At 38.8% G+C, this 27,222-nt stretch overlaps 1 protein-coding gene across 1 annotated transcript; it reads left to right on the top strand.

The window, feature by feature from the left end:
- Window positions 1-720: 720 nt before the first annotated feature.
- LOC121316015 (gamma-secretase subunit APH-1A-like) lies at window positions 721-19,540 on the top strand. Its single transcript, XM_041250694.1, has 7 exons — window positions 721-1,392; window positions 4,609-4,779; window positions 6,249-6,322; window positions 14,456-14,578; window positions 16,339-16,466; window positions 16,820-16,943; window positions 17,416-19,540. Exons 1-7 carry the CDS (start codon window positions 1,280-1,282, stop codon window positions 17,451-17,453), a joined length of 771 nt encoding a protein of 256 aa, XP_041106628.1. The 5' UTR covers window positions 721-1,279; the 3' UTR covers window positions 17,454-19,540.
- The last annotated feature ends 7,682 nt before the right edge of the window (window positions 19,541-27,222 follow it).

Raw genomic sequence — 27,222 nt, 5'->3', positions numbered from 1 at the left:
ACCTGCCATTAGCTGCGTTTCAGGTCCAGTGAGCTGAACCAGAAAAAGCCAGCAACCGAGTCCAGAGACTCATGTGGGTAGGAGTCTTTTGAGGGCCAGAACTGCCACTCCCCATCCTTCTCTGGGACCATGACTACAGACGCAGCCCACGGGCTGTCCAATGGCTCAGTGAGGTCCGCCTCCTGCATCTCACCTAAAACCTTCACTGCTGTTTCTTGCTGGCCATTGGAAGTCGACAGGGACACCGCTGCACCAGTTGAGTCCGGCCCACTCCCTCTGGCTTTGTTGCGAAGCTGCGCTGAAACTCTAGCAACAGCTCCCGGGGGGGCAGGGGACCAGACAGAACACAGACAAGCTGCAAAGTTTCTGTATGCACTCGTCATTACATTATTATTATTATTATTATTATTATTATTATTATTATTATTATTATTATTATAAGAACATCATAAGACTACCGTAAGGGTCAGAATTGCTAAAGCTACGGGTGTGTTGGAACACTTGTATGGACTGTGGCAGAGCAGAGACTGCTGACAGGATTTATTAATTAATTAATTAATTAATTAATTTATGAGGCTGGCTTCCATCTTGGATCAGGCATAGACTAACAGCCTGGGGCCAAGATGGCCGCCTTTGCCCAGCCTTGCAATGTAAATTGGTTAGGAAATATTGAATTGTTTACATGTGAAATTAGCTTATTTAAATGCGTGGAAGGCTTTTAATTGATTAATGGGAAAAGTGTGGCACGTGGGCAGGTGGTGATTGAATTACTGATTCAACAATGGACACACTAGCGCAGCCGCTAAACAAAGAGCGCCTGGATATGAAGTAGCAGCATTTCAAACCCGGAAGGATAAGAAACAGGTTGAAACACAAAAATACTAAACGCAGCAAGCACCACCTCTCTACAGTACCATAAGAAAGGCGGACATACCGGAGCGGAGGACAGGGACAGCGGAGCAAGTAAACAAACGCTTGCACTTACAACAAACAAAGCAATTGTTTGGCTTGACTAACTTGTGGACTGATATGGGATCTTACTCATGGAGAACAATAATATACAATAACGGAATCTAAAGGAATACAATTGTACTTCAGGTTCGTCAAAAATAACATTTAAACATAATGTTTATCACACAATTGTAAAGAAAAACCGAACATATAAAATACAGTACTGTCTGTAGTATGTTTCTTTTTTAAGCACAGTAGAGCGTGCTATTTGTTGCCTTTTTAATTCACTTTTTTTCTTTTTTGTGGCGTGTATGTTAGATAGTTAGCAATGACGGTAGCTGTGTTTTTCGGATGCTCGTTTATCGCTTTTGGGCCAGCGTTTGCCCTTTTTATTTTCACCATCGCCCGAGATCCACTGCGAGTGATTATCCTTATCGCTGGGTAAGTATACATTACAATCAATAATATTTAAAAAATATTTATTTTTTAAAAAGTCATTCAAGTCTATATATTGTACTGTAATTCATAGTCTGGTTTAAAACAGTTGACACAGCTGCAGACACTAGTATTTGATTGTAGTGTCCCACACAATTGAACATTTTTATATACAGTTCGTGCAGTAGCCGAAGTTGAATTATTACATGTGATGTTTGACTTACCATAGTTAAGTTTTTGAAGAACGATTAGAGACTTACCTGTTGGAAGCTGCAGTAGATTGTACAATAATATAGATACAACAGATGCACAAGTTGCACAGACATAGGGATGTATTAGTAATCTTATTACATATTGGTAAGAAGCCGGCAGTACCATGCAATATTTGGTGTGTTTGAGGCTTATGTTACAGTATTAAATGCTGTTGGTGCAAGCACAGTGTGGTGCAGATGTCTAATGATAAAAACACTAACTTCTAAGGTAAAACTAAAGAGCTGTTTTGGTTGAACCTATAATACCACTGATGCCGCAAAATGCTGTAAAAATGCAGCTGTGACTTATCCTGCTACGAAACAAAGACATGACTTCTTTAAACGGTCAAAACCTAGACCTGGAAACATTTCTGTACCACAGAAGTGCATTGATATTCTCCGCAGGTCTCTGTTCTGCTACAGCAACTGGTTTAAAGATGTATTTTTTTAATTTCATCATCCAGCAGCTAGTGCACTGAGCTTCCTCATTTGTGGTCAGAGAGCTGCAACATGAATGTGAATCAGAGTGATTACAGTAAAATGCAAGCAAGTTTCAGAAATAAGCAACAGCCAAGCTTGGAATCCTAGTTCAAACTAGCAGCCACCATGTACAGTGATCATGCTGGCCATTCTTGCCACCTCTAATTGCAAGGTAGGTCAGGAGGACCGTCAGTTTGCAGATGTTTTTGTAGTTGGCATTACACATCAACAGGTTGGACCACATGGGAGTGTACTTTGTTGGAGCTTGGATTGCCTGAGGATATAATCAAATCTGAACCAGTATAATAATTGTTTTTGAAACTCTGAACGACCGTTTGTTCAGATTGTTACCTGGGAAGAGGTTTTATTTTTTCATTCATCAGAAGGTCGGTGCAAAGTTTTTTTTTCTGCTACAACACTGCTGTCCCCCAAAGTTAACATTTAAATAAAGTATCTGTAATTGCTGTAACCCCCCCACACCCACTCACCTACATACCGCCCCACGTAGGATAACAAGCTACAAAGGCAGTTGATGGTAAGGAAAGAGAAACTTTCTGTCAGATCACATTCACAGTACATTGTCTGTGCATAAAATTGGTTCTATGAAGCATATTTACAGCTAAAGGAAAATGTGAACTGGGGGAGGGGAAACATTTTGAAAAATGTAAGCCCACTGAAAGTCTGTTAGGTATTTTGTTTTGCCCATCTCAACTGAAACAGAAAAACAGAAGTGTGTGCTACATGTAGAAGCATGACAGGACAGCGTAACTGGCACACTGTTTCTACCAGGAAGGAAACTCGAACACAAGAAAGCTGCAGGTTTAAAATGCTCTTGTTTTAATCAAAAGTAAACAAAAATAACACGGACAAAACACAAAGACACAAGGGCCAAACAGACCGTTTAAACAAAAGTTATATGTACTTTTAAAATACCACGGTTTTAGGGTGAGCCACCAGTTTCACACACAATACACGACTCGTAAAACTCCCCTAAACCCAAACGATTAATTATATAAACCACACACAAAACCCTCATCTTCACTGAATTCTCACCATCAGTAATTCTCTCTAACCCCTGTGAACACCTATTTTAATCCCCCTCCCCAAGACTCCCCACACCACACGCATCAAAGCTGCCACATACCTACCCTAATACTACTACACAATACATTTAAATAATAACAATAATAATACAAATAAATCAGGGGCGGGGTGCACCCTATCGCAAGCAGTTACAGATACTTTATTTAAATGTTAACTTTGGGGGACAGCAGTGTAGTATAAATGCATCAGCTGAAAATGTGTGTTCATTGTTCACAGTACAAAATGTGACTATTTCCAAGAGTGTCACGTCTATAAATGCAGCCAAAGTCATTTCTGTCTCGTTTCCTATAACGTGCCTAGTCACAGCTGGTTCTCGAGAGCAATTCAAAGACTTTGTTTAATTGAGCAGCAGCTGTCATCAAGAATCACTCTTCAAGTCTGTGTCTGTAGACCCAGTGCAATCAAATACATTTCAGGTTTGTATGATTCTCGTGGATAGGGAGGGTTTCACTGGTGCATTGTAAGGAGCCCTAGTGAGTGGTTTGCCATTGTGTGATATGTAGACCATTAGAGGCAATGAAGATGCCTTTTGTTTAACTGGGCAACTTTAAATTACAGGGGTGGAAAGAAGACTCCCATTGCTTAGTGGTTTGATCCATTTCTGCTTTTACTATGACTTTAATAAGCCATACCTGAGCTTGTCACCTATACACTGGCTAATCAAGATAGTTCTAAAACCTGAAGTTGGAAAAACTGCTATGCAGTAGGAGTCTTATTTTCATTCCATTATTTAGAACTGTCACTGTGCCCTTTTTTTTTTTTTTTTTTCTTAAAACAGTATCTGTACTGACCCACCTGGTTAGCTTTTAAAATAATTTAAGTTCAGTCTTGGATTGAACCCATGATTGTTTCCCAGTTCAGATCTTTGCTTAGAGAACTGTTACAGGGTGAGTGGTCCTCCAGACTTGTTAGGGTCATGGTTCTCTCAAGTGTGATTAGCTCAGTACAGGCTGGGGGTAAGCCTGTCCTAAGACGCTTTCCTCCCCTCAAACTTTGATTTGGTCTGTGTGAGTGTTTTGTTATCCAGATTTATTCTCGTTTTCTGCCCAATTTGAAATGCCCAAATCGAATGTTGCCTCACTAACTACGAGTTAGGACAACTGAAGATCATGGGATGATCACTTTCCCGCTGTCAATCGCCTCTTTTCATACAACGACACTAAGTTGCATGTTACCAAGCTACTGAACCCTGGAAGCCCAGCCTGGGCAGTATGCGCTTGGACTGGTCAGTTCTCTGACCAGTAGGGGTCACTGAGACATGATGAGGGAAACTATAATCCAAGACTAATTATACTTTTAGCACTTGAGACGAGCTGTTTCAGTAAGTAGTCCTTGTGTGTTACAAGTGTGTGTGTGTGTGTTTATGTTCTTTTTTTCTGTCTTACAGGGCCTTCTTCTGGCTGCTGTCTCTGCTGCTGTCCTCGTTGGTCTGGTTTATTGCCATGAAAGCCAGCAATGACAAGGATCAGCAGTTACAGAGGGGCCTCCTTATATTCGGGGTGATGTTTTCTGTCCTACTACAGGAGGTGTTTCGCTTTGCTTACTACAAACTATTGAGGCGAGTGCCATAGGTTTTCTCCAAACTCCTACAGTGTCTTTTGACGGGAGGTAAAATGGATTATGCTTTTGGAACAGCCCGATCTCTACAACTTGCAGGGCCGTCGCCGAAACTAAATCAATCCTGCACCTATTGTATGTCGAAGTGTGAGCAAAGCACAGTTCTGAAAAGTTTTGCATAGATTTTGTACAACCACATTGTTTCTGTTAAAGTGAAAGGCTTGGCTCGATAGCATGACATTGAGCTATAAAGTTTTATTTTAAAGTTATGTAGCACTTTAAGAACATTTAGTAGTTCATCTACTTTCTGATACAAAAAAAATGAAATTGGATGCATATCCAGTAAACACTGGAAGTGGTTGCTCAGTTCGTTGACTTTACAGTAACCTACAAAAAAAGTGCAGTTGGGCAATGTCCCTCCTTTTCTACAATGGCCTAACATTTCAAGTGTGTTTCTTGGCTGCCCTTTGCTCCCTAGTCTCCTGTCAAACACACACATTTACCGCAAGTCATAATTTACAAGAGTGTTTATTGGTATCATATACTTTTCTGTTGTGCCTCTTGAACAAATTCAGAATGTTTCTGGCGTCCCATTCTCTTTATGGCTGGGTTGTATTGCATTGCAACATAATGTATTTGAACTGGATTGTCATTAATGCAGTATATTTATAACTAAGCTCCAAATGTAATATTTGTGGATTCCTTTTTAACTGTTACTCAAAAATATTAAATTGCCAGAAGACTGTTATTTAAAATGTCCCTGAAATGCTCCAAAATGATTTAATGACAATGGCTGAAGCATGTAGAGTAGGATTATTATGCATAACCTGTTCAAAGGTTTAAGATCAGGTTTTTGCTGAGGAATCTGATGAGAAGTACTTAGAAAGTGGATCTCTGGCTATGTCATCTTGGCTAGTTTGAGCGAGTGTGTTTTAAACTGTATGCATCGGATGACATGTACACAACATTTATTGGAATTATTTCTTGTGTCATTTATAATTTGGCATATGTTAAAATGGACCCCAAGTACTGTGTATTCCTTTACACAAAAGTGGACACCCACTGGGCACAAAGTGAAATGTCACTTTCAATTATTCTTTCCTAGAAAACCTTTGTATGAGGCATTCCATGAGATCAGATAGCAAGACAATGGTGTAATCTGTACTTTTTCAGTACACTGGCAATTAGCAGTCATTTAAGTTACTGATTTTAAGTTGGTATTGAGTCCTGGGGGTTACCCCAATCTAGCAGAACCTTTTCATTTGGTCACCAAGCATACTGTGGAACTGGGCACATTGACCAGACACTGATTATCCCTGAAGTAAACCTGTTCATTTTTTCCACCTTAGATGTGTGGAACTTAATTCGCAAAAGCCTCTAAATATACTTGGGGAATAAATGTAATCGAATAAACAATAACCCAAGATCATACTCTCCTTTTTTAATTTGTTTATTATTCTTCACCAACAGGAAGGCCAGTGAAGGTCTGGCAGCACTGAGTGAGGATGAGCGATCGCCAGTTTCAGTCCAGCAAATGGCATATGGTAAGAAAACAACATATACAAATAGATCCTGCGTATACAGTGTATATTTTTTATTTGAGCGAAGATTGCTGTAGCTCAGATGCAAGTTTTAATCTCATTTGTGCCCTTTTCAACACAGCAGGGGTCACAGTGTTATGTACCAAGCTTAATTTAAACTAGGGACTCCTCACTCGCTGGCATCACCTCCATCAGACAAGCTCTGTCTCAGACTTGCTTAAGTTTCTTCCCATTCTTGACACTTTGCCCACTTAATGTAAAGTGTCCCTTTAGGCGTGATGGAAAACTCTCCAGACCTTAAAGCCATATATGGTTTTGTTCTCCATCTAAGACGACTGGGTGCACTTTTTTTTTTTTTCCAATAGCAGGTTATTTTTAGTTTCATCAAGCCTTGTGATTCTGCTGATGGATTGACTATTTAATCTGGCAATAAATAGTCAAGGTATTCTCTTTCCATGAAGTGCTTACAGTAACTTAGTTCTGAAATTGGAAGGGATCATTGAGTCGCTGGGCTAAAGACTGTCGGTTTAACAGTATTTAATGCATTGGTCACCTCGCCTTGCCATCATAACTGTACTGCTCTGGCTCAGAGGCCCGTGATGAAGTGATGTCACGGTCCTTCATCAGGGACTGGGAGTGTCCTGGAATAAAGCACTTGTGTCAGGTTTTTTTGTGTGGACTCAACAGGAGCCATCTTGTCTTCTCATCAAGATTTTTAAAGCTGCAGTTTGATTCAGTTTGCTCCTGATTATTTTTAGTTGTACAGACTGTCTGTGACAGGGTAGTGTCATGGACCAGGATGCTGTCATGAGGGATAGAAACTCGGACACAGTAAAGCGCTAATGCACACGTTTTAATAACTACAAATAAACAAAGCACTAAACGGAGCAAAACGCATTAATAAAATAAAACGGCACAAGGGACAAAAGAAAAGGTCTACACAAAACCAGCAAAACCCTTTAAATACCACACAGCCCACAAAACGTGTACCTCCACCTCTCGCCAACATCAACTGTAATCCTTTCTAACACCCGTGATCACCCCTTCAGTACACCTGTGGCTGGAGCCTAATTAATCATTTAATTAGTTATTCAATTGATGTTCTCCATGTTATTGCAGGTAGGATATTAACCCCCTCCCTGCCACCCAATAGTCCCATGCCAACACATACACACGTGCACCAGAAGGGCTTTCACACTGCCACAGTCTGCAGAAGTCTTTTAATTTACGTTGCACTCCCTGCAAATGTGGAACATATTTTGGCAACATCCACTTCCAATAAATTCCGAGACTTTGGTTTATAGAAACATTTTGTTTTACTATTCAAAGATTTATGTAGATTCAGCACTTGGTTTTGAATTGTATTCCAATGCCATAACCATTAAGTATTCAATATCATGTTATTTTCATCATTAAAAGTTTTGTTGATGATGTTGAAACTGTTTTTATGGATGTATATTTATATAATCTAGACTGAATAGTGCATAAAATAGTTTTACAGAAAAACATTGTTGGAAATCATATAAAATGGATACATTTGAACAACTTGAGTAATGTGGGTTGATTTGGTTCTAACAGCGACACTTGGTGTACCTCCTTTTAACCTGCATTGTGAGTCTGACTGGTTTAGAATGGAACTAAGCACCTGTACGGTCCAGTCAGAATTCTAATAGTTCTAAAAAGAGAATTCCTTAAATGAAGATTCGCTGCTGGCATCCAGTCAGTACTGCAGTTTCCATTCATTCCAGGGTGTCCAAACTTCTGCTGGCAGAAAGAAAGATTAAAACAGATCACTCCTAAATCATCTAATTGGTTGTTAACTGCCAGATGAAAAAGGGAGACAGCCAGGGAGGACAGATGGTTTTCTCAGGAAGGTGCCAAAAGGGAGCTGTGACAGGCTGGCGAGTGGATAGAGGCCCAGAGACAGCAGTTCAAAAAAAATGATGCTTTAATTATAAATAAACACAAAATAAAAAGGCACGAGGGTGAAAATAAAGATATTTAAACACAAATAGAAAGACACTTACAAAAATAAAGATTACGAGGCTGGGCGATGCCTTCAATGGATTAGAAAATTCAAAAATCACAAAACCAAAAACAGCAAGCACAACCGTCTGCTAGCTTCCTCAGCTCCCTCCTCTCCTAATGGGAAGCTGAGGCCTCCTTTTATATCAGGTGGCTGAGAGCTAATTGATCGTTAATTACTCCAGTCAACCCCAGCCACCTGAACACAATAAACCCAGGCAGGTAGGGGAATTTAACCCCATCCCTGCCAGTTGATATAGGACAGAGCTCTGCTCTGCCACAGGAGCCTAAATAGCACATTTTATCTTTCAATATCCAGTGTTTAGTAACCAGTTTACTGTCAGCATTAACTAACAATAGCTAACCAACAACAACGGTAGAAGATAAAGTAGATAATGTCATCAGTGCGTTGCACCAATCTGTGTTTACAGTGCCTGGGGAAGGTCAGAGTGAACATCGGCCTGTCCCATGAGTCACTGCATTCAAGCCACTTAACTACTGTTATTCAAATAGCAATCCACCAATCTCCCAGGGACCTTTAGTCAAAGATAATTAATATTGTAAAAGTATGGGAGGATCACTCAGTGGCCTACACGAATAGCACAGTTACTCTGGTGAAATCACGAGAGGCATAGCAAACCAGTTTTAAAAAGCTTCAGTTTTTATGGGCGTGTGTTTCCCAGCTTTATCATATTCCTTGTGATATAACACCTTAGATTTAAGGGCACCTCTTGGGAGAACACAGCCTGATGTACTAGCTGTGAGATTCCCTGTAGCTGCTGTTTGTAAATGCACAATGCTGTAGCTTAGACTCCAAATCTAACAAAATAATCCCCAAAATCCGAAGTACATTGCCATTCAGTATGTAGGTCTTGTGTTCAGAGATTTTAAAAGAAACTCTGCTCACAGGAGCTTATATAAGTTTGCAAACCATCCATCGCCACTGAAGCACCTACTACTACTACCAATATCTTATCCTGCTACCTTTGTGTTTTCAGTGTCATGGAGACTCCTTCAGTAAAATATAATGATCCTTCACTTTGAGCTGTGAGCTAAGATACTCTCTGTATTGGGCTCATGTGACTTTTTGGTTGCCAGATGGTTGTAACACTTCAAGGTGATGCTTTTATACTTGGTACACAGCTGTATTCTGTGATTCCCTTGGTCAAGTTGTATTGCAGGTGTCTTACAAGAACAATGATCCCTCTTTTGCTTGTTGTGTTTTTTTTTTTTTTTGTATAAAGATGTTGCCACAACATTGTCAAGTCCTTGCATCTTAAATAAATACCATTTGAGGTCGTGACTTCATATACCTTTTTATATAACAAAAAACAAACACCCATAGCAGAAAAAGAACAGGGAACTCAATGCTTGTTCTTGCAAACTAAATAATTAGCCTAAGCTACTACTTGTTCTGTGTGTTGCGTACCATTGTTTCTTATGCAAATAAATACAATGACCCATAAGAAAGCATACTATATATTATAGTATTGGTGACCATATGCAATTCCCCATTACAATGTTAGCCTATAAATATGCACACTGTATGTACTTATGTACTCTTGGCAGATACTGTATGAACATAAATATAAACGTGGTCTAGAAAGTACTATTTTGACTTTGCGCATTTGACTGGTATAAAACTGTTGCTAGTTGTTCTTTCTAAAGGGAAATGGTTCTGTTGCCATAATTTCTTACTGGAAGGGGTTAAAATAGAAAGTACCAATCTCCAATAAGGAAATTGCTACTAGTGCCAGAGTGGACTTTAAACTCGTCGCAGTCATTCGTTATCAAGTGCAATCGCTCATGGATTATGCAGCATTAGACAGTGAGGTACCTACACAATGATTAGTGTTTGTGCAGGAGTGACAGCAGATGAATCTCTCGCGTTTAGTTATTGGATTTGTTCCCTTGCAATGCTTTGATGTTTGAGACAACAGTAACCAAACTACAGTAGGACATTGCCAGAGAGCTTTCATAGGCCAAATACAACATAGCAAGTACTTTATTTTGTATTTTAATGAGTTTTACATTAGTCCTCAGACTCACTCATTTAGTGAAAACAACTATAAACATTGCATAGCTCCATATAGTGTTACTGATTACAAAAGCAGCTCCCAGTGTTTTGCAATAAATAAATTCAATTGCTTCAAAGGCCTGCCTACATACACTACCTACGGTATTAGGCTTTGTCTGCATATCACTATTATAAATGTTGTGGAAATGATTCTCTCTCATCATTTTCAGACAATATAGCACTTGTTTCTGATTCTTTGTACTGGCTGATTATAGGCAACACAATGACTCATTTCACCTATGAATGGCTGGGTCCCTGACTACCACAGTGAACACTTTTTCCAAGTGTTATTTCTGAGCTTGGGTAACTTTTGCCACGTGTTATTTCTGACCGTGGGTAACTGTGTGCCTAGGACTAATTGTTAAACCTAGGGTGACAAGTAAAAGCAACACAAGATAAATTTGTGTTTGCCTTGATTTTTATGTGCTTTGGGATGGCTTTAATTGTGTAACGGCCTTTGCACAACTGGATCCGTTCCGTCATTGCACAACACAGTTGTCGTAGCATCTGGAACCGTTTTGACCAATAATCAATTTTTCAAACACTTGCTCCTGTAATAAATATACAGGTAGTGAACAAAAAAATGGAAACACCTGGGTAAATGAGGGACTCAAAGTATATTCTAAGCAAGGGCTTCCACACAGGTGTGGCTCATGTGTTAAGTAAGCAGATATCATCCCAGCATTTTTAGGGTCATGTAGAAAAATGCTGGTCAGGCCTAGTTGCCTATAATTATGGCTAGCATGGCTGCAAGAGGAGACCTCAGTGATGCTGAAAGAGGGGTGATTGGGGCGAGTTTGGCAAAGCTTCAGTGACCAAGACAGCTCAACCTGCTGATGTTTCATGAGCAACGGTGTCTAAGGTGATGTTGACATGGAACTCCGAGGGAATGACATCATCAGCAAAGGGCGACAGTGGGTGGAAACGCATACTCCAGGATTGTTATATACGGCCATTAATTCCAAATGGAAGGCAAAACAGGCGAGCAACTGCAGATCAATTGACTTCAAATTTCACCAGCTCTGAACCCAATCGAGCATTTATGGGATATTCTGGAATTACGCCTGAGACTGCGTTTTCCACCTCAATCAGCCAGGCGTGAGTTGATTGACTTTCTCGGAAGAATTTTGCCGCATCCTTCCTGCAGAATTCCAGAGGCTGGTAAACTCTATGCCACGGCGCATACAGGCCCAACGCTTATGTACTGCCCTTCTTTTTTGACTGTTAAGCCCTGACTGCTCTTGCCCTATCACTCTTCTTTCTCTGATTTGTTTCTCCAGGTTAGGCTATTGTTTCTTTACTTCCTTGACTACAATTGAAATAAAAAGTATATTCTTCTAATAACCTATACTGCAAAAAATCCACATTTTCATGTTTTATAATACTTATCATTCATACCCAAATCCACGGCAATCTCTTTCCGTATGTGTTCTTTTTTTACACATTCTTTGTTGTATTTATCAAAGTAATTTTTGTTTGGCGTTACGCACAATTAGATTTTCCATTTTGTTCACGGTACTGCAAGAACCCACGTGCCTTGCCAGTGTTTCATTGACCAAGTGTGGTGAATACGTGCAGATGAGTGCAGTGCAGAGCGGATTAATCACGTAGACGAATGAGTTACAGGTGCAAGGGTGTTTATTAATGATTATAATGTCCAGAGCCTTATGGCAAAACCTGCAAACAATAACGGTGATGGAAGTGGTACAGCGGCGTGTATCACTCCTGTTTGTAATCTCACAGGTTTGACCCGCAACCAAAAAGTCCTGATTTTCCTCACCCTCGCAGAACACAAACAGACACGGTTCCTGCAGTGCGTGAATTAAGTGCTCCTGGTGCAAAGACAGTTCCAAAGTGAAAGTGAGTGTTGAGATGTCCAGGCTAATGCTGGCCTGCGGCTATAGCTCTGGATCGTGCGAGTACTCTTTGAAAAGCAAGCAAACGGTGTTATGAGACAGACGAATACACAGAACACTCACGGTTTCTATTTAGCAATTTACAGGCTCCTTCTAGGTTTGTTTTGCTAACCATCTACAAAGGAACAGATCACTGAAGCTATGCCCCCCTATTTATACCCTTGCCCATGACCCCTAGGTTAACGAGCGCATCCGCTCCTCCAATCCTCGGATGCCACGTCATCTACCATCCGGGTCAGTGAGCTTGGGTGCCGTAGCTCCGCCCCCTTCCTAAATGGCCGACTTCCACCTACCCTACGGAATAAATTGTCTTGCCGTTTGCTTAAGGTTTCTCTGTTCCTTCTTTCTTGTGCCCTCACAGGTCGGGAAGCAGATCTAACACCAATCGTCATTCGATCTCTGTCACATTAACGCATGTCAAATCGGATCAAACTGAATTTGTTTCGTCGTACGACAATTACGGACTCGTTTTGCAAGGTGTAGTAGGGAATGCACATGACTGTTTTTTAGAAGCACGTTAAATTTAGATGAGTTATCGGATCCAGTGTGCAATGGCCTTAAGTGTTGACAGGTACTGGTTCTCTAAGTAGCCTAAAGACAGATGGTGCTGAATATCAAGGGACCGTTATAAGGAAGGGAAACTCTACAATGCTTTTGAAGGCAAACAATGTCCATATTCTAATATTTTACCCAATAAAATCCATTATACCCCCAATCAAATTGCCGGGTGGTAAATGTATCATTTTAAAAAATGAACTCCTTTTGAGAATCTAAAAAATGTTAAGATTTCGACTGCAAATGCAAATCTGAACAACTATTATACTATTATTGTCTTCTTTATTAACCTTTTGATGCTCTAAGTTGATGTCTTTCTATTGACTTTTCTGATGATGAGACAATCCTATTGCCAGTTATCACACTCCTTACAGCCATAGACTGGGAAAGTATAGATTTACAGGGCTCATGTTTCTATGCGAAATGCGCCTCTGGTGGACTTCAATTTGCAGTGAGTCTGCTGCTATTCACAGCACAGCAGAAACTAACCAAGTTCTGGTTACAGCAGCATAATAAACAGGCACCTAATGAAACACTACTGTATTGCTGGTTTCTGCCATGAGTGGTTCTGTCAGTTTTCTTTAGAGGTGCGTAAGATGAGGTACAGTTCCTTTTGAGGCAGTCCATGTAACTCTTATTGGAGAGGCAGCTCGGCATAAATGTGGTAACATGTTTCCAGACAAAACATCTGGAAACTTTTTTTTTTTTTTTTAAGCACATGTGATCATTCTTGCTGCTCTCTCCAAGTATGGAGGAAAGCCTTCTTGCAATGAGTGGTGCTGCACTTAGAATTGCAGTAAAACTGTAAAAGAAGGGGAAAGCACAGTGGTAATTGGACAATGGTGTGGATCCTAATTCATGAGAGGAGCGTACCATAATCTTTTAAATGATCCACACTTAAGTTATTGCAATTTTGTTCTTATGGATCCAGACTCTGAGGAGCTGCTGAGGCTTGTAGAACCACGAATAACTCGAAATGACAGTACCACATGTCGGCATACATATCAATAAAACAATGGATTGTAGCAGGTTTCCAAAGCATGTCATCTTCTGTAGTAGTCACCATCTTGCATAGTCACATGATTGATGACATGCTGAAGAGTTTCTCCTTAGTGTGTTGCCTTGTTTCTGGAAACGTGGAAACATCCAGCAAACATGTCTCCTCGTGTATGCCGGGCTTCAGTGGGTACAAACTTTTGTTTCCGGACTGATTGCCTAGGCCTCTCAAAGAGATGCATAGACTGAAATATCAATTAGAAAGAAGCTTGTGGGCGACCAATGCATCTGAGTATTGTGTAAGGAATTGTAAATTTACCATTACTGTGCTGCTTTTTTAACATTCAGTATCTTCCAAAGCAGAAAGTAGGATGTATTGCCATGGTAACTAGTACTGTTATGCAAATGCAATGTTCTGTGGAATAAAGACAGCTAGGGACTAGAATGAAGTGTACTTGTCTAGTCTATACAGTAAACAATTACTACCTATCATTTAGTTAAAAAAATAAATAATTTAAATTTAAATTGCCCTAATGTCTAACTTATTTATTTATTTATTTTCCCCAGTGGCTGGACTGGGGTTTGGTATCATGAGCGGAGCTTTTTCAATGATTAACATCCTTGCTGACTCACTGGGCCCGGGAATAGTAGGAATCCACGGGGAATCTCAGTACTACTTCCTCACCTCAGGTACTAGATGGAATCTTGCTATGCTTTTCTTGTTACAGCTGTTTTTGAAGAGTGTTCTGCTATGGTGGCTCAGCAAAAGAATAATAAAATTGTAGTGCTGCACAAACCAAATATTTAGATTGAGCTTTCCAGGTGCTGACAATCGGGTGAGGGTCATTGCTGAAGATTGGGCTGATTTTATTGTTCAGTGGAAACAAGTAAAGAAACAGCTGCTTTAATTTTGTGTAATTGTTGCTTTTCTTGGACTGTCTAACAGCTCTAAGCAGTTGATTCTTCACCGTTTCATTTTGACCAGTAAATCAGCCCAATCTACAGCGATCTCACCTTTATTTGACTAATTGAGTAATCTGTTTGTGGAGCTCTATATAGCAGAGTAGGGCGAGTTTTATATTAACAGCTGAGAAGTGAATTCTAAAGTGGTTTTGGTGAGTTGATCAATCAGTCGGTCTATTTAATGTATCACCTTTCATAGTGGACCACCATCACAAAGCGCTTTATCATTTATCGCTTTAAGTTGAGGGGATGATGGAGACACGGGCAACGCTAAACAGTTTGCTAGTGTGCTTGAATTGAAAAGGCAATGCAGTCCTGATGTTTTATGGGTTCTATCTTTAAATAAATAAGCCAGACAGTCTTTTATAAAAAAATAGGTGCAGTTTAAATTAAGTAGGGCTACTTTTTTTTGGTAATTGCGCAGACCGCTGGCCACCTCGGCATTTCGAGCACGAGAGACCCAGATATCTCGGTTAGTGCGATTGGACTGTCTCCTTTTGATCAAGAGAACCTAAAATCTATCTATTACCAAACAGAAAATATGATTTCTAAGATTTAAAAAAACCTCACTATATAACCTTCCCTTACATGTATCCTACTAACAATGTATGTCAGTCCTTATACTGTACATTTTAAACCTGTAATTTGTCATTTTAGTAGAATAAGGTAGGAATCAGCTGAAGCAGGTGAGTTCAGTAGATTTGTGTGCGGGCTCAAGAGTGCCTTTGGTGTCTGTTGGCACAAAGGGGGAGGGTTGAACAGTTGTCTTTACTAGAGAAGGTCAAGCTATTCCAGCCCTGACAACAGGACTTCTGCCAGAGCTAAAAGTAATGTGATGAAGAGCGTGCAAACCTCCTGTGGGGCGAAAAATGTACATGTCACCGTTTTCACACACCATAAGCCCAGAATACAGCTGTGGAATCACTTTCTATCAATTCAGCAGCGCCCTCTGCTGGTGAGATGAATTAGTTGCTACACTGTAGATTTGTGGAAAATACAATCTTTTTCAGACATTAATCATGAAAATACAGCATTTAATAGTATTGAAAGTACCTTTACGAAATTGTTGAATTTGGAATGTTACAACTTGGTAAGGACTTTATTCATGGCATTTTACTGATAGTATAAACTTTGTGGGTATATGGAAGTGCCTTAGTCAGGAAATTCTTTAGCTCAAGTTGTGTGTCTGGGGATATATTGAGACATCTGTCCGATGAGGTGGATGTAGGGGATTTATGACTTGCGGATAATTGTATGCCACTGATATCGGTAAAAGTGTATCATAACGTTCACTTTGGGGCTGGGAATAACGTGTGAAATAGTAGCAATAATAATGAACGCCCGACTGTGCATCAATATGGCTGTAATTCTGTCGTGCATTTGAAAGTGTTCAACAGTAATCCTGATAATGTCAGTCCACAGTCGAGAGAATTAACTAAAGAGATGTTGCCCTCTTTACTGTACGTCTGCTCTATTCTTTGCTGCAGCCTTCATGACAATGGCAGTCACCTTGCTGCACACGTTCTGGGGAGTAGTGTTCTTTGACGGCTGTGAGAACAGGAGATGGTGGGTGATTGCTGTTGTTGTCGCACTCCACCTGCTGGTGTCTGGACTGGTGAGCAATGCTGTTCCTATACATTTTGACTGTCTCTGGTTTTATATATGATCTGTACAAGTGAGGACAGGATACATGTGCATGAGGCTCCATGTACTGGGACACGGAAAAAGACTTGGGTGCCCCATTTTCAAATAGACAAAGCCATGTTTGAGTTCACGACCAATGCAAAAAAATAAAATGAATGGGGGAATTTCACAGTTACACAAGGGTCTGCCTTAATCAGTGAGTGAGGGGGGGAAAAAAGAAACCCAGTTTTAGTCCCTGCAGTTGGGAAGCTGCTGTAGGTGCTGTGCACCTATAAGTAAAAGCTTGTGATTTCCTTGCTCTTTATTCTGTTTATTCATTTGCAGACGTTTCTCAATCCAATATATGCGGGCAGCTTACCCCCAGCGTATGTAATACTGGTATCAATGGCTGTCTGGTCTTTCTTCTCATGTGGTGGGTCACTGCAGAACATTCAGCAGTTATTGACATGTAAGTCCTTCTGTTATTGCTTGATTTAAATATATATATATATATATATATATATATATATATATATTTCCCCTTTAATGGCAATAAATTTTATATAAAGCAACATTTGTATCCGTGCATGCAAAGTGTTTTTTAAATATAGGAAAGCACCTCCTTTTTTCTTTTTTTTTTATGCATTTTTTTGGGGGGGAGGGGGGGGGTTTGCTGTTTTTATAATAAACGGGTACTTCCTCTATAAAAGTTTACCGTAGTAAAAGCATAGAAAAGGGTAAATGCATAGTGTAAATGCAAAAATAGTTAGTTTGACCAAACATTCATGCGGGTTAAACCATGCTTCCAGTAGTATGTTAATATTAGTACAGAAAGCGAATGAACAAGACTTAATACTAATGGCTTTTGCAATTTCATGGCAATTATTATTATTATTTATTTATTTATTTTTAAAAACACATCCTCATTCTGTTTATTGCAGGCAGGAAAAATTATGCCGATTCCCAGGTTGCATCGTAACTCTGGAATCAGTTTCAGCATCCCTGGGAGCAGAAGTTCTTTCCAGGACTTTCAGCCATTTGGCAAAATTCTGATTGAAAGCAGTATTCGAAGGGTAGCATTCCAGTTCAAGCAATACACCTTTTACTCCTCACAAACTTGTGTAGGACACACTACTCAAGAGAATCAGCAATACTGGCATATTTGCACATGGACTGGTTGCTTTTTATGCCTTCCCTTAAGCTGGATTCTGCATCTGTGTGTGTGTGCATGGAAAAGTGAGTTTGGGGACAGAAGGGTCAGTTTGACCTGTAATATTTTTTGAATGTACACCACCTGTTAAACATTTCGACAAAGACTGCAATGTTTCCTTAATGGACGAAAACGTCTTGGTATCCCAGTAGTTGCCTTCTTAAAAGGACACTGTAGGCTTTTGTCATGTGACCACTTCATTTAGTTCAGCTTCCAGTCACGTTTTTGTTACATTCACTGAGAGTATATGCATTTATTGCCAAGCATTGAATCAACTAATAGAAATGGCTAATTATGGTCTATGGTTTAGCCAAAGGGTGGCAGTGTTGGACACTATATTAAAAAAAAAAAAAAGCGCTTTTTTTTTTTTTTTAAACTGTTCACAAACGGCTAACAAACATGTTAATGTACATTATTTATTTTCTGTTAATATATAATAGGCCAGTTAAAATGGCAAACACCAGAGCCCTAAGGATGACCACATGCTTCAGATCGGTTCAAATTGTTACTGTAGTAGTGTTTCGCAAATTAAATCAGAATTCTATTTACCCAAACCCTAAGCTAAAAATTAATGTTTAAGTTAATAAAAAAAAAAAAAAAAAAGAAATGCACTTTTAAAATAAAGCATGACCGAAAAAGTTGAGACTCCTGTTCAGATCTGAAGGAAATGCTTGCCTGGGGCTAGTGTGTAAGTGTTTGAGGTCTTGTTTCAGAATGTGAATGCAGATTCTGATGGAACAGCAGGGTTTGTCCATCAGAATATCTGTTTTTTCATGTCTCGTGTCATTTTGACAGACATTGCATGAAACTTGTCACAAATATCTGATCAAACAGATTTTCAGACTGCTTGGTTAGCACAATTAAGGCTTCAGCAAAATATGAACACATTTCTACCATGTTTCAAGGGAATTAAAAACATTTCAACAAGTATACAGTATTTTTATTAGAGGTGTATTGATGAATCATGCTAATTTGCCTCCCAATGCTAATGCAATGCTCCCTTCAGAATCCCCAGCGAAGAACTCCAAATTCACCCTCTGACCACACATCCATTACCAGAGGAGCCACTCTGAGACCCCCAACAACTTTGTGCATTTTTTTTAGAAGTTAATTTTTCTTACTTGTACAAGGAGAGAGGGATTATACTTTAAAGCCTCGACAGCACACGGGTCAGATTTTATCATAATGAAGTACAGTAGGTTTGGCATGTGGTGTTTGGTGTGGAGACAGAGCTACCTTTATATAAGGTGGTAATGGAATGTCAGGTCTGACACATGCAAGAACAGTATTTGCTCGGGGGTTGCTGGCCTGGTATGGCAATCTTTCATTCTTGGTGTCACATCTGTCACATTACCTTATTTTTTATAAATGTTTTACGCTGGTGCTTATAATTTGTAACTTGTTGACTCTTTCGGTCATTGGTTTAGAAAGACAATGCCTCTCTACAGAACATATGTTGAAGTTGGAGAAACAGTAGGACTAATAGTAAAATATACTTATTGGTCACAATAATTCAATAGCTAACTGACTCTTCTGAACCCAATATATGTGTGTGTGTGTGTGAGAGAGATTTTGTATTTAGTACAACAACATAATATAAAAAGTATGTGCCAAAAGAATGGAGTTAAAGTGTACTTCTGTAAAGCAACTATTCTGTGTTTTTTTTTTTTTTTTTTTAAAAGAATGAAAAAAAAAAATTACGCTTGTCTATTTTACTTTTTTTTTTTTTTTTTAATTTTGTATTTTTTGTTCTGGAAATGAAACCTCTTTTTGCAAGTGGTCTGTTCACTAACCACCATCATTTTGGAAAACAACTAACTTGACTGCAGTTTCACAGGTAATTTTGAGTAGAACATGTTTCTCAGTGCTTCAGCTGGGCAGGTGGCAGGGGGATTGCATTTGAATTACAAACCAACCAGAACACTATTTCCTCCAAAGTTTACTATTAGTACAAGTTGCATCTGGAAGCTGACAGGACAGCAGATCTTCCTCAGCATGTTCTTATGAAAATACAGGTTCCACGCATATTTACAGGTGTTAAAGGTGTTTTGCAGTTCAAATGTAAGCTTTTAAAAATGATAGCATTAATGTTTTGAGGTTATTATGTCAGATATTTGCAGATCTCCCACACAGTGGTCTGTCGCAGAGATTGTGAGAAAGCAATAAATAACTGAAAGGTTTGCTTAAAAAAAAAAACAAACAAAAAAAAAAACAAATTTTAGAACCCAACAAAATGTAATGTATTTAAAATGATGTCTTCAATAAAATAAGTGATCCATCCTTTTTATTTTTTTTTTTCCTCTCCCCCTGGCTTGTTTCCTTAGAGTCGTGTCATCTCTGCAGTGAATTGTGGGATTATACTATAGTCCTGGCAAGAAGTAATCTTTGATTTAAAGTGGATGTAAATACGTTTACCGGTTTGCACAGTGGTAGCTCTGAAATTGGGTCTCAGGAAAGTTTGTATATGTAACAAATCAGTTGCATTTGCTAGTTAGGTATATTTCCATTGCCAATTTACATCCGTGGTGCAGCAGTTCCAATGTCAGCAATCCAGGTGAAGGGAAACATTTGCTTTTAAATCGCTCATCATGGAAGTTAATTGCTATAGATTTGTGCTCAGTTGTAAAGGTTAGGGAACAGCAACTTTTCTTGTTGTCAGATTAACATGTTGATGGGCTTGTTTGGTTTAATTTAATACCTGCTGATCAAAAACCTCTTAAAGGGAATTACTCTGAAACATCCCTTGGTACATCCCAACTTTTTACTCAGATACTCTGAAAACTAACATAATTTGGTCTACTGAAAATGCATTTTTCAAGTTGACATTGTTTGCAATACATAACAGGTAACTGTCAAATAGCAGTTGTAAAATATGTCATGCCCTTATCAGTTATTTTTTTTATGGAATGTATTGTTTGTTATTGCTCTACAACTCTTCACATAACATGTCAAGGCATCACCACCTCTGGGATGGAATGTTATCAGGAGGCTGGGGCACTGATATCAACTGTAAACTGTCATCTATTCACAGTAAATGCCCTCTAATTATTTTGATACCCAGTTGTGTTGAAATAATGTTTGCTTTATCCCACACTACTCTTTACGAAATTGGGAACTCATTTTAAAACGGTACCAATATCTTTGTTCTCCCAGTGTTCGATGTAGCTGCATGTGCACCTGTGTTAATCTTGGCACCCTCATGGTTGAAGATACATGAACTTACATGAAGCTAAACTAAAATTAACAATTTAAAAAAACTTTCAATAAGTACGTGAGACGTTTATGTGCTGATGGTTTTGCTGTCTGACACAGTATATGGTAAACATGGTAACCTCCTTGATTTCACCAAACTTGCATTGTGCTAGCCTATAGATGTTTCCGATTTTATTGGGTTATAAGCCGATACACCCTTGATTCTACGTTTTGCAAAAAACCCTTTAGGTAGTAGAGAAAGCAGTGTATGTTCCATACCTTCTAGAAATAAGTATCAATGTGCCTATTACCTGGAGACATACTGAGAATGATTGTACTGTTGCACACATCCAGTGGTCTGCTGCATAGAACAGAAAGAGGTCATCTTCAGTAGACACCAACAACGGCAGCTGCTTTACTCACCAGTCTTCCTGGGCCTGGGTTAAATCAAAATGATGCCGGTGCCATGTCTGTTATCAAATATAGCTATTTTGGCGCTGTCAACTTTTTGATTTTCTCCAGGCCCTGCTTGTAGAGGGGAGGGAGGCAATCATTTTTGGGATTTCTTAAAGGGCCTGACTTTTTCAACGTCTGCTTTTTTTATTTTTTTATGAGGTTTACTGTGTGGGTCACTTTGAAACTAGAGAGTTTGTATTCTCCGTCTCGTGTTGTGATTTACTACTGAATTAAGCAACCTTGTTTCTTTCAGTACATTCTATTGTAGTTCCTTGATTATTTTATTTACCCTGCTGGAACAAAGTGTTGCAATGGAGTGCACTGGAGAGTCTAGTTGCATATCATGCCCCTGACATACATGAACAAAGCACAATCCATCTTGCCTATCTGTTCTGCTTGTGTAATTGTTGGATTTTTTTTTTTTGGCTAAACACTACAATTTGCTCATAGTTTTTTAATGGATGATCTGTGGCATTTAAAAATGCCTACTGTCAATTAAAAGCAAAGATATATTTCAGATATTGTATAGTAGATATTGTAAACTTTTATTAGGGAAAGTACTGTTGGTTTTAACTAGTCTCCTTTTTCTTGGGTGAATATGTTCTTTCTCTTTTTTTTCTACTATAGGTATACAACATTGTTGTTGTTATTATTATTATTTTACAATGTGGTTTATTCTTATGAGTAATGGTTGCTACATTTCAGAGAATTCTATGTAAATCAGGAAGGATAATCCCAAGTTAAAATTGTATGGGTTACTCAACCTGGTATATTGCAATATCTTGGCCACTCCTGGGGGAGGAGCTGCAGAAGACAGTATCTGGCAACATAGTGTTTCTAAATAAGCTAATTACTTCAAATAGTCATTAGCGCAACTTTTATCTAAAAGGAAAAAAAAAACACCAAGACTACTTACGTTTCTAAGTTTAAAGTCTGAGTTGTTTATATTGGCTTTGGTAACTTTATTGGGAATGTTTCCCCTTTCTGAAAACAAGTTTGCTTTCAAAGATTTAGAGTAAATAGCTTTGACAATTTAGTCCATTGTGTTCTGGAGCTGCGGCTGGAGTTTCACTGTGATGGACGGGTACCCCAACCTTTTTGTGAATCTCAAAATGAGAGTCCTGTCTGACAGATCATTATAAAGACCAACTTGAGATCAGCCTGGTCCATCATTGTCATTAAAAACAAAACAACCAGCAAATCCTACTGATTTTTTTAAAAACTATTTACTTTTCTCTATTAAATGTCATTTGCCATGTGTCTGTCCAGTTCTGAATCTTGTCTAGATCATTTTGAATGTTTGCCACTCCTCCTATTTTTGTGTGATCTGCAAATTTAACAAATTTGCTTACTATACCAGAATCTAAGTCATTAATGTAGATTAGGGATAGTAGAGGCCCTAATACTGATCCCTGTGGTACTCCGCTGGTTACCTTGCTCCATTTTGAGGTTTCTCCTCTAATCAATACTTTCTGTTTTCTACATGTTAACCACTCCCTAATCCATGTGCACGCATTTCCTTGAATCCCTACTGCGTTCAGTATGAATCTTTTATGCAGGACTTCGTCAAAAGCTTTCTAGAAATCTAAATAAACCATGTCATATGCTTTGCAATTATCCATTGTCTGTGTTGCATCCTCAAAAAAATGAAGCAGGGTAGTTAGACGCAATCTCCCTTTCCTAAAATCATGCTGACTGTCTCCCAGGATACTGTTACCATATAGGTAATTTTCCATTTTGGATCTTATTATAGTTTACATATAATAGATGTCAGACTTATTGGTCTGTAGTTATCTAGTTCGGTTTTGTTTCCCTTTTTGTGGATCGGTATTACATTTGCAATTCTCCAGTTTGTCAGTACAACCCCTGTGTCAAGAGACTGTTACATGATCTTGGTTAGTGGTTTGTAAATAACTTCTTTCATTTATTTGAGTACTATTGGGGGGATCTCATTCGGCCCAGGGTATTTGTTTATTTTAAGAGCTCCTAATCCCTTTAACACTTTTGTCTTGTTTATGCTAAAGTTATTTAAAACTGGATAGGAACAGGTTGACATGTGGGGCATGTTGTCCGTATCCTCCTTTCTAAAAACTTTTGAAAAGTAATCATTTAATATATTTGCAATTTTTATTTCTATGATTTTGGCATTTGTATCTCTTAGACATTTTACCTCCTCTTTGAATGTTCTCTTGCTGTTCTAGTATTGGAAAAACATTTTGGAATTGGCAATCTAACTTCCTTTTTGAATTGCATTTGCAGTTCTGTGTACTCTTTCTGTGTACTTTGTTTTTGGTCTCCTTTAAACACTCTGTAAAGTGCCTTTTTTAACTGAATTTTTAACTGATCTATTAAACCATTTTGGCCATTTTTGTTTTAGATTTCGATTTGTCTGCTTTTGGGATGTAATTATTTTGCGCTTCTAGTACTATATTTTTAAAAAACAGCCATCCTTTTTCAGTGGATCTTTTTTGCGCCAATCTACTTCTGTTAGTCTCTGTTTCATACCTTCATAGTCTGCCTTTCTACAATTGTAAACCTTAGCTTTAGTTATTACTTTTTAGGTTTTAAAAATCATTTCAAATGAGACCATGTTGTAGTCTGAGTTTGCCAATGGTTCTCTGACCTGTTTTAGTTATTCTGTCTTCGTTATTTGAAGAGTCTAAATCAAGGCATGCCTCCCCTCTAGTCAGTGCCTTGACAGATTGCTTTAGGAAGCAGTCATTGGTCATTTCCACCATTTCAGTTGCGTCCATCATGCTCCCCACCGGGTTTTCCCATTTTATATGGGGGAAGTTGAAATCCCCCATTAGTATGGCTTCTCCTTTGCTTGGCATCTGAATTTGGTGGTCTATAGCATATTCCTATTATGCCCTTTGAATTTTTGTCCTTTATTTTGACCCATGTTGTTTTCTTCCTCCAGATTTAACACCTGGGCTACAAGACCGTTTCATAAGTATAGCGCTACCCCTCCACCTCTTCTGTCCTGCCTGTCTTTCCTCTACAGTGTATACCCACTAATATTATATTCGTCTCCATCACTCTCAGACAAACAAGTTTCTATAACACCTATCGCATCATAGTTACTTGTTAGTGCAGTAGCTTCAAGTTGTAACATTTTGTTTCTGATACTTCTTATAGAAGTTTCCCATAGTAAAATTTACATAGCAAAGTTTAATGTTTAGTGAAATCATGGTGATGCATAGGCAAGCATTGTAAAGAATAACAGGGTATGGAAAAGTGTATTAATAAACATGGCAAAACAGGGTAAACTACAGGAAGTGCATAGTGTAACCATGGGAAAACTGCAAAAATACTGTTGTAACTTTTATAAGGGAACCGCTGACCAGGTTCTAAAACACTTAATCATTTAATAATACATTTTAAACCAGTACTCCAGTTACTCCTGTCTCCCATGTTATCTGTTGTTATTATTATCTTATATATTAGATTTATTCAAAGTGACTATTGAATAGGGTCCAATGTTCTTTACGCAATTCATGCATGTGCAAAGGCAGTGTTGTGTGATACACTGACGTTACAGATCTTGTCCAGTTCTCTGTCAGTGAGATGAGATGAGGTTAAGAGCTCTAAAACCACAAATGTGAATGAGCCTGGCTCTTTTGTTTAGTGGTTTAGATGCTCGCTTGCAGTGTGCAGTGCCGCTGGTTCACACCCAGCCTCCGCACTGTTATATATGCCACAGCAGACATATTTCAATATAGGTTTTTGTTCATGGTGAACAATTACAGTGCCTGTTTATGAATGGAAGTTTATTAATAAAAAAAAAAAAAAACAGTACTTAAATATTTATTATAAATGGAATCTTTTTGTATTGCACAATGGTAAATAGTGAACATTTGTTACTAAATCTGCAAAAAAGATTGGTGACAAAAGGCAAAATGAGTCAAGTCTTTTGAATCAAGTAAATAAGCTTTATTATGATTTTCCCACATGGAGTTTTTATAACTAATTTGTAGCAAACAGCCTAATGCTTTTAAGCAAAATAACAATCTTTCAACAAAGTTCATCAAAAGAATGAGAATTTCAACACTTACATATATGAAAAGTCAATAGATTGGAGTATTTACCCTTCCTAAGCTTTACAGTTCTCACTGCCTGGTTGTTCTCAGCAGGCTGGAGGCTCACCTGTTTTGCTATCATTTAATCCCTGCTTTTACTCACGTTTAAGTTCCTCTTTCTAAATTCTGACATTGAACTGATTTTAATGAGTTCTGCTTAATATGAACTGTTGTTGGTGCACTCACTTCTTTCAAAGTGCTGATTCAAAATGTGTTAATGAACTTGAGCTAACATCAGATGTAGTCTGGTTCACTCTACATACTGTAGCTCTCAAAAGTATTCACCCCCCTTGGACTTTTCCACATTTTATTGTGTTACAACATGGAATCAAAATTGATTTAATTAGGAGTTTTTGCCACTGATCAACACAGAAAAAGTCCATAATGTCAAACTGAAAAATTAAATCTAGAAATTGTTCTAAATTACAAATATAAAACAGAAAATAATTGATTGCATTAGTATTCACCCCCTTGAGTCAATATTTGGTAGAGGCACCTTTGGCAGCAATTACAGCCATGAGACAATTTGGATAAGTCGCTACCAGCTTTGCACATCTGGACACTGCAATTTTTGCCCATTCTTCTTTGCAAAAATTTCTCAAGCTCCATCAAGTTGGATGGGGACCTTCGGTGAACAGCAATTTAACTCTTTCCACATATTCTCAATTGGATTGAGGTCTGGGCTTTGACTGGGTCACTCCAGGATATTGACCTTTTTGTTTTTAAGCCACTCCAGTGTGGCTTTGGCTGTATGTTTGGGGTCATTGCCCTGCTGGAAGAAGAATCTTCTCCCAAGTCCCAGGTCTCTTGCAGACTTCAACAGGTTTTCCTCCAGGATTTCTCTGTACTTTGCTGCATCCATTTTGCTCTGTTTATCTTCACAAGCTTTCCAGGCCCGGATGCAGAGAAGCATCCCCATACAGGACGCTACCACCACCATGCTTCACGGTAGGGATGGTGTTCTCAGGATGATGTGCGGTGTTAGGCTTGCGCCAAACATAGCGCTTAGCATCGAGGCCAAAAAGCTATATTTTGGTGTCATCAGACCATAGAATCTTCTTCCACTTGGTATCAGAGTCTCCCACATGCCTTCTTGCAAACTCTAGCCGAGATTTGATGTGAGTTTTTTTCACAATGGCTTTCTTTTTGCCACTCTCCTATAAAGGTTGGTTTTGTGAAGCACCCAGGCTATTGTTGCCGTATGCACAGTGTCTCCCAGCTCAGCCGTGGAAGACTGTAACTCCTTTAGAGTTGCCATAGACTTTGTGGTGGTCTCCCTGACTAGTGCCCTTCACGCCCAGATACTCAGTTTTTAAGGACGGCCTGTTCTAGACAGATTCACAGTTGTGCCATATTCTCTCCATTTCTTAATGGACTTTACTGTGCTCTGGGGGATAGTCAATGCCTTGGAAATGTTCTTATATCCTACCCCTGATTGGTGCTTTTGAAGAACCTTATTGCAGATTTGTTTTGAATGTTCCTTTGTCATCATGATGTAGTTTTTGTTAGGAAATGTACTAACCAACTGTGGGACCTCCCAGAGACAGGTGTATTTAACCTGAAATCATGTGAAACACCTTAATTGCACACAGGTGGACTCCTTTCAACTAATTATGTGACTTCTAAAGACAATTGGTTGCACCAGAGCTTATTTAGGTGTGTCATAGCAAAGGGGGTGAATACTTATGCAATCAATTATTTTCTGTTTTATATTTGTAATTAATTTAGAACAATTTGTAGATTTTATTTTTCACTTTGACATTTATGGACTTTTTGTGCTGATCAGTAGCAAAAACTCCAAATTAAATCAA

Source organism: Polyodon spathula, chromosome 1 (genome assembly GCF_017654505.1).
Source record: "Polyodon spathula isolate WHYD16114869_AA chromosome 1, ASM1765450v1, whole genome shotgun sequence".
NCBI lineage: Eukaryota > Metazoa > Chordata > Actinopteri > Acipenseriformes > Polyodontidae > Polyodon > Polyodon spathula.
The sequence above is the reverse complement of the archived record's forward strand: the minus strand, read 5'-3'. Positions and strand labels throughout refer to the sequence as shown.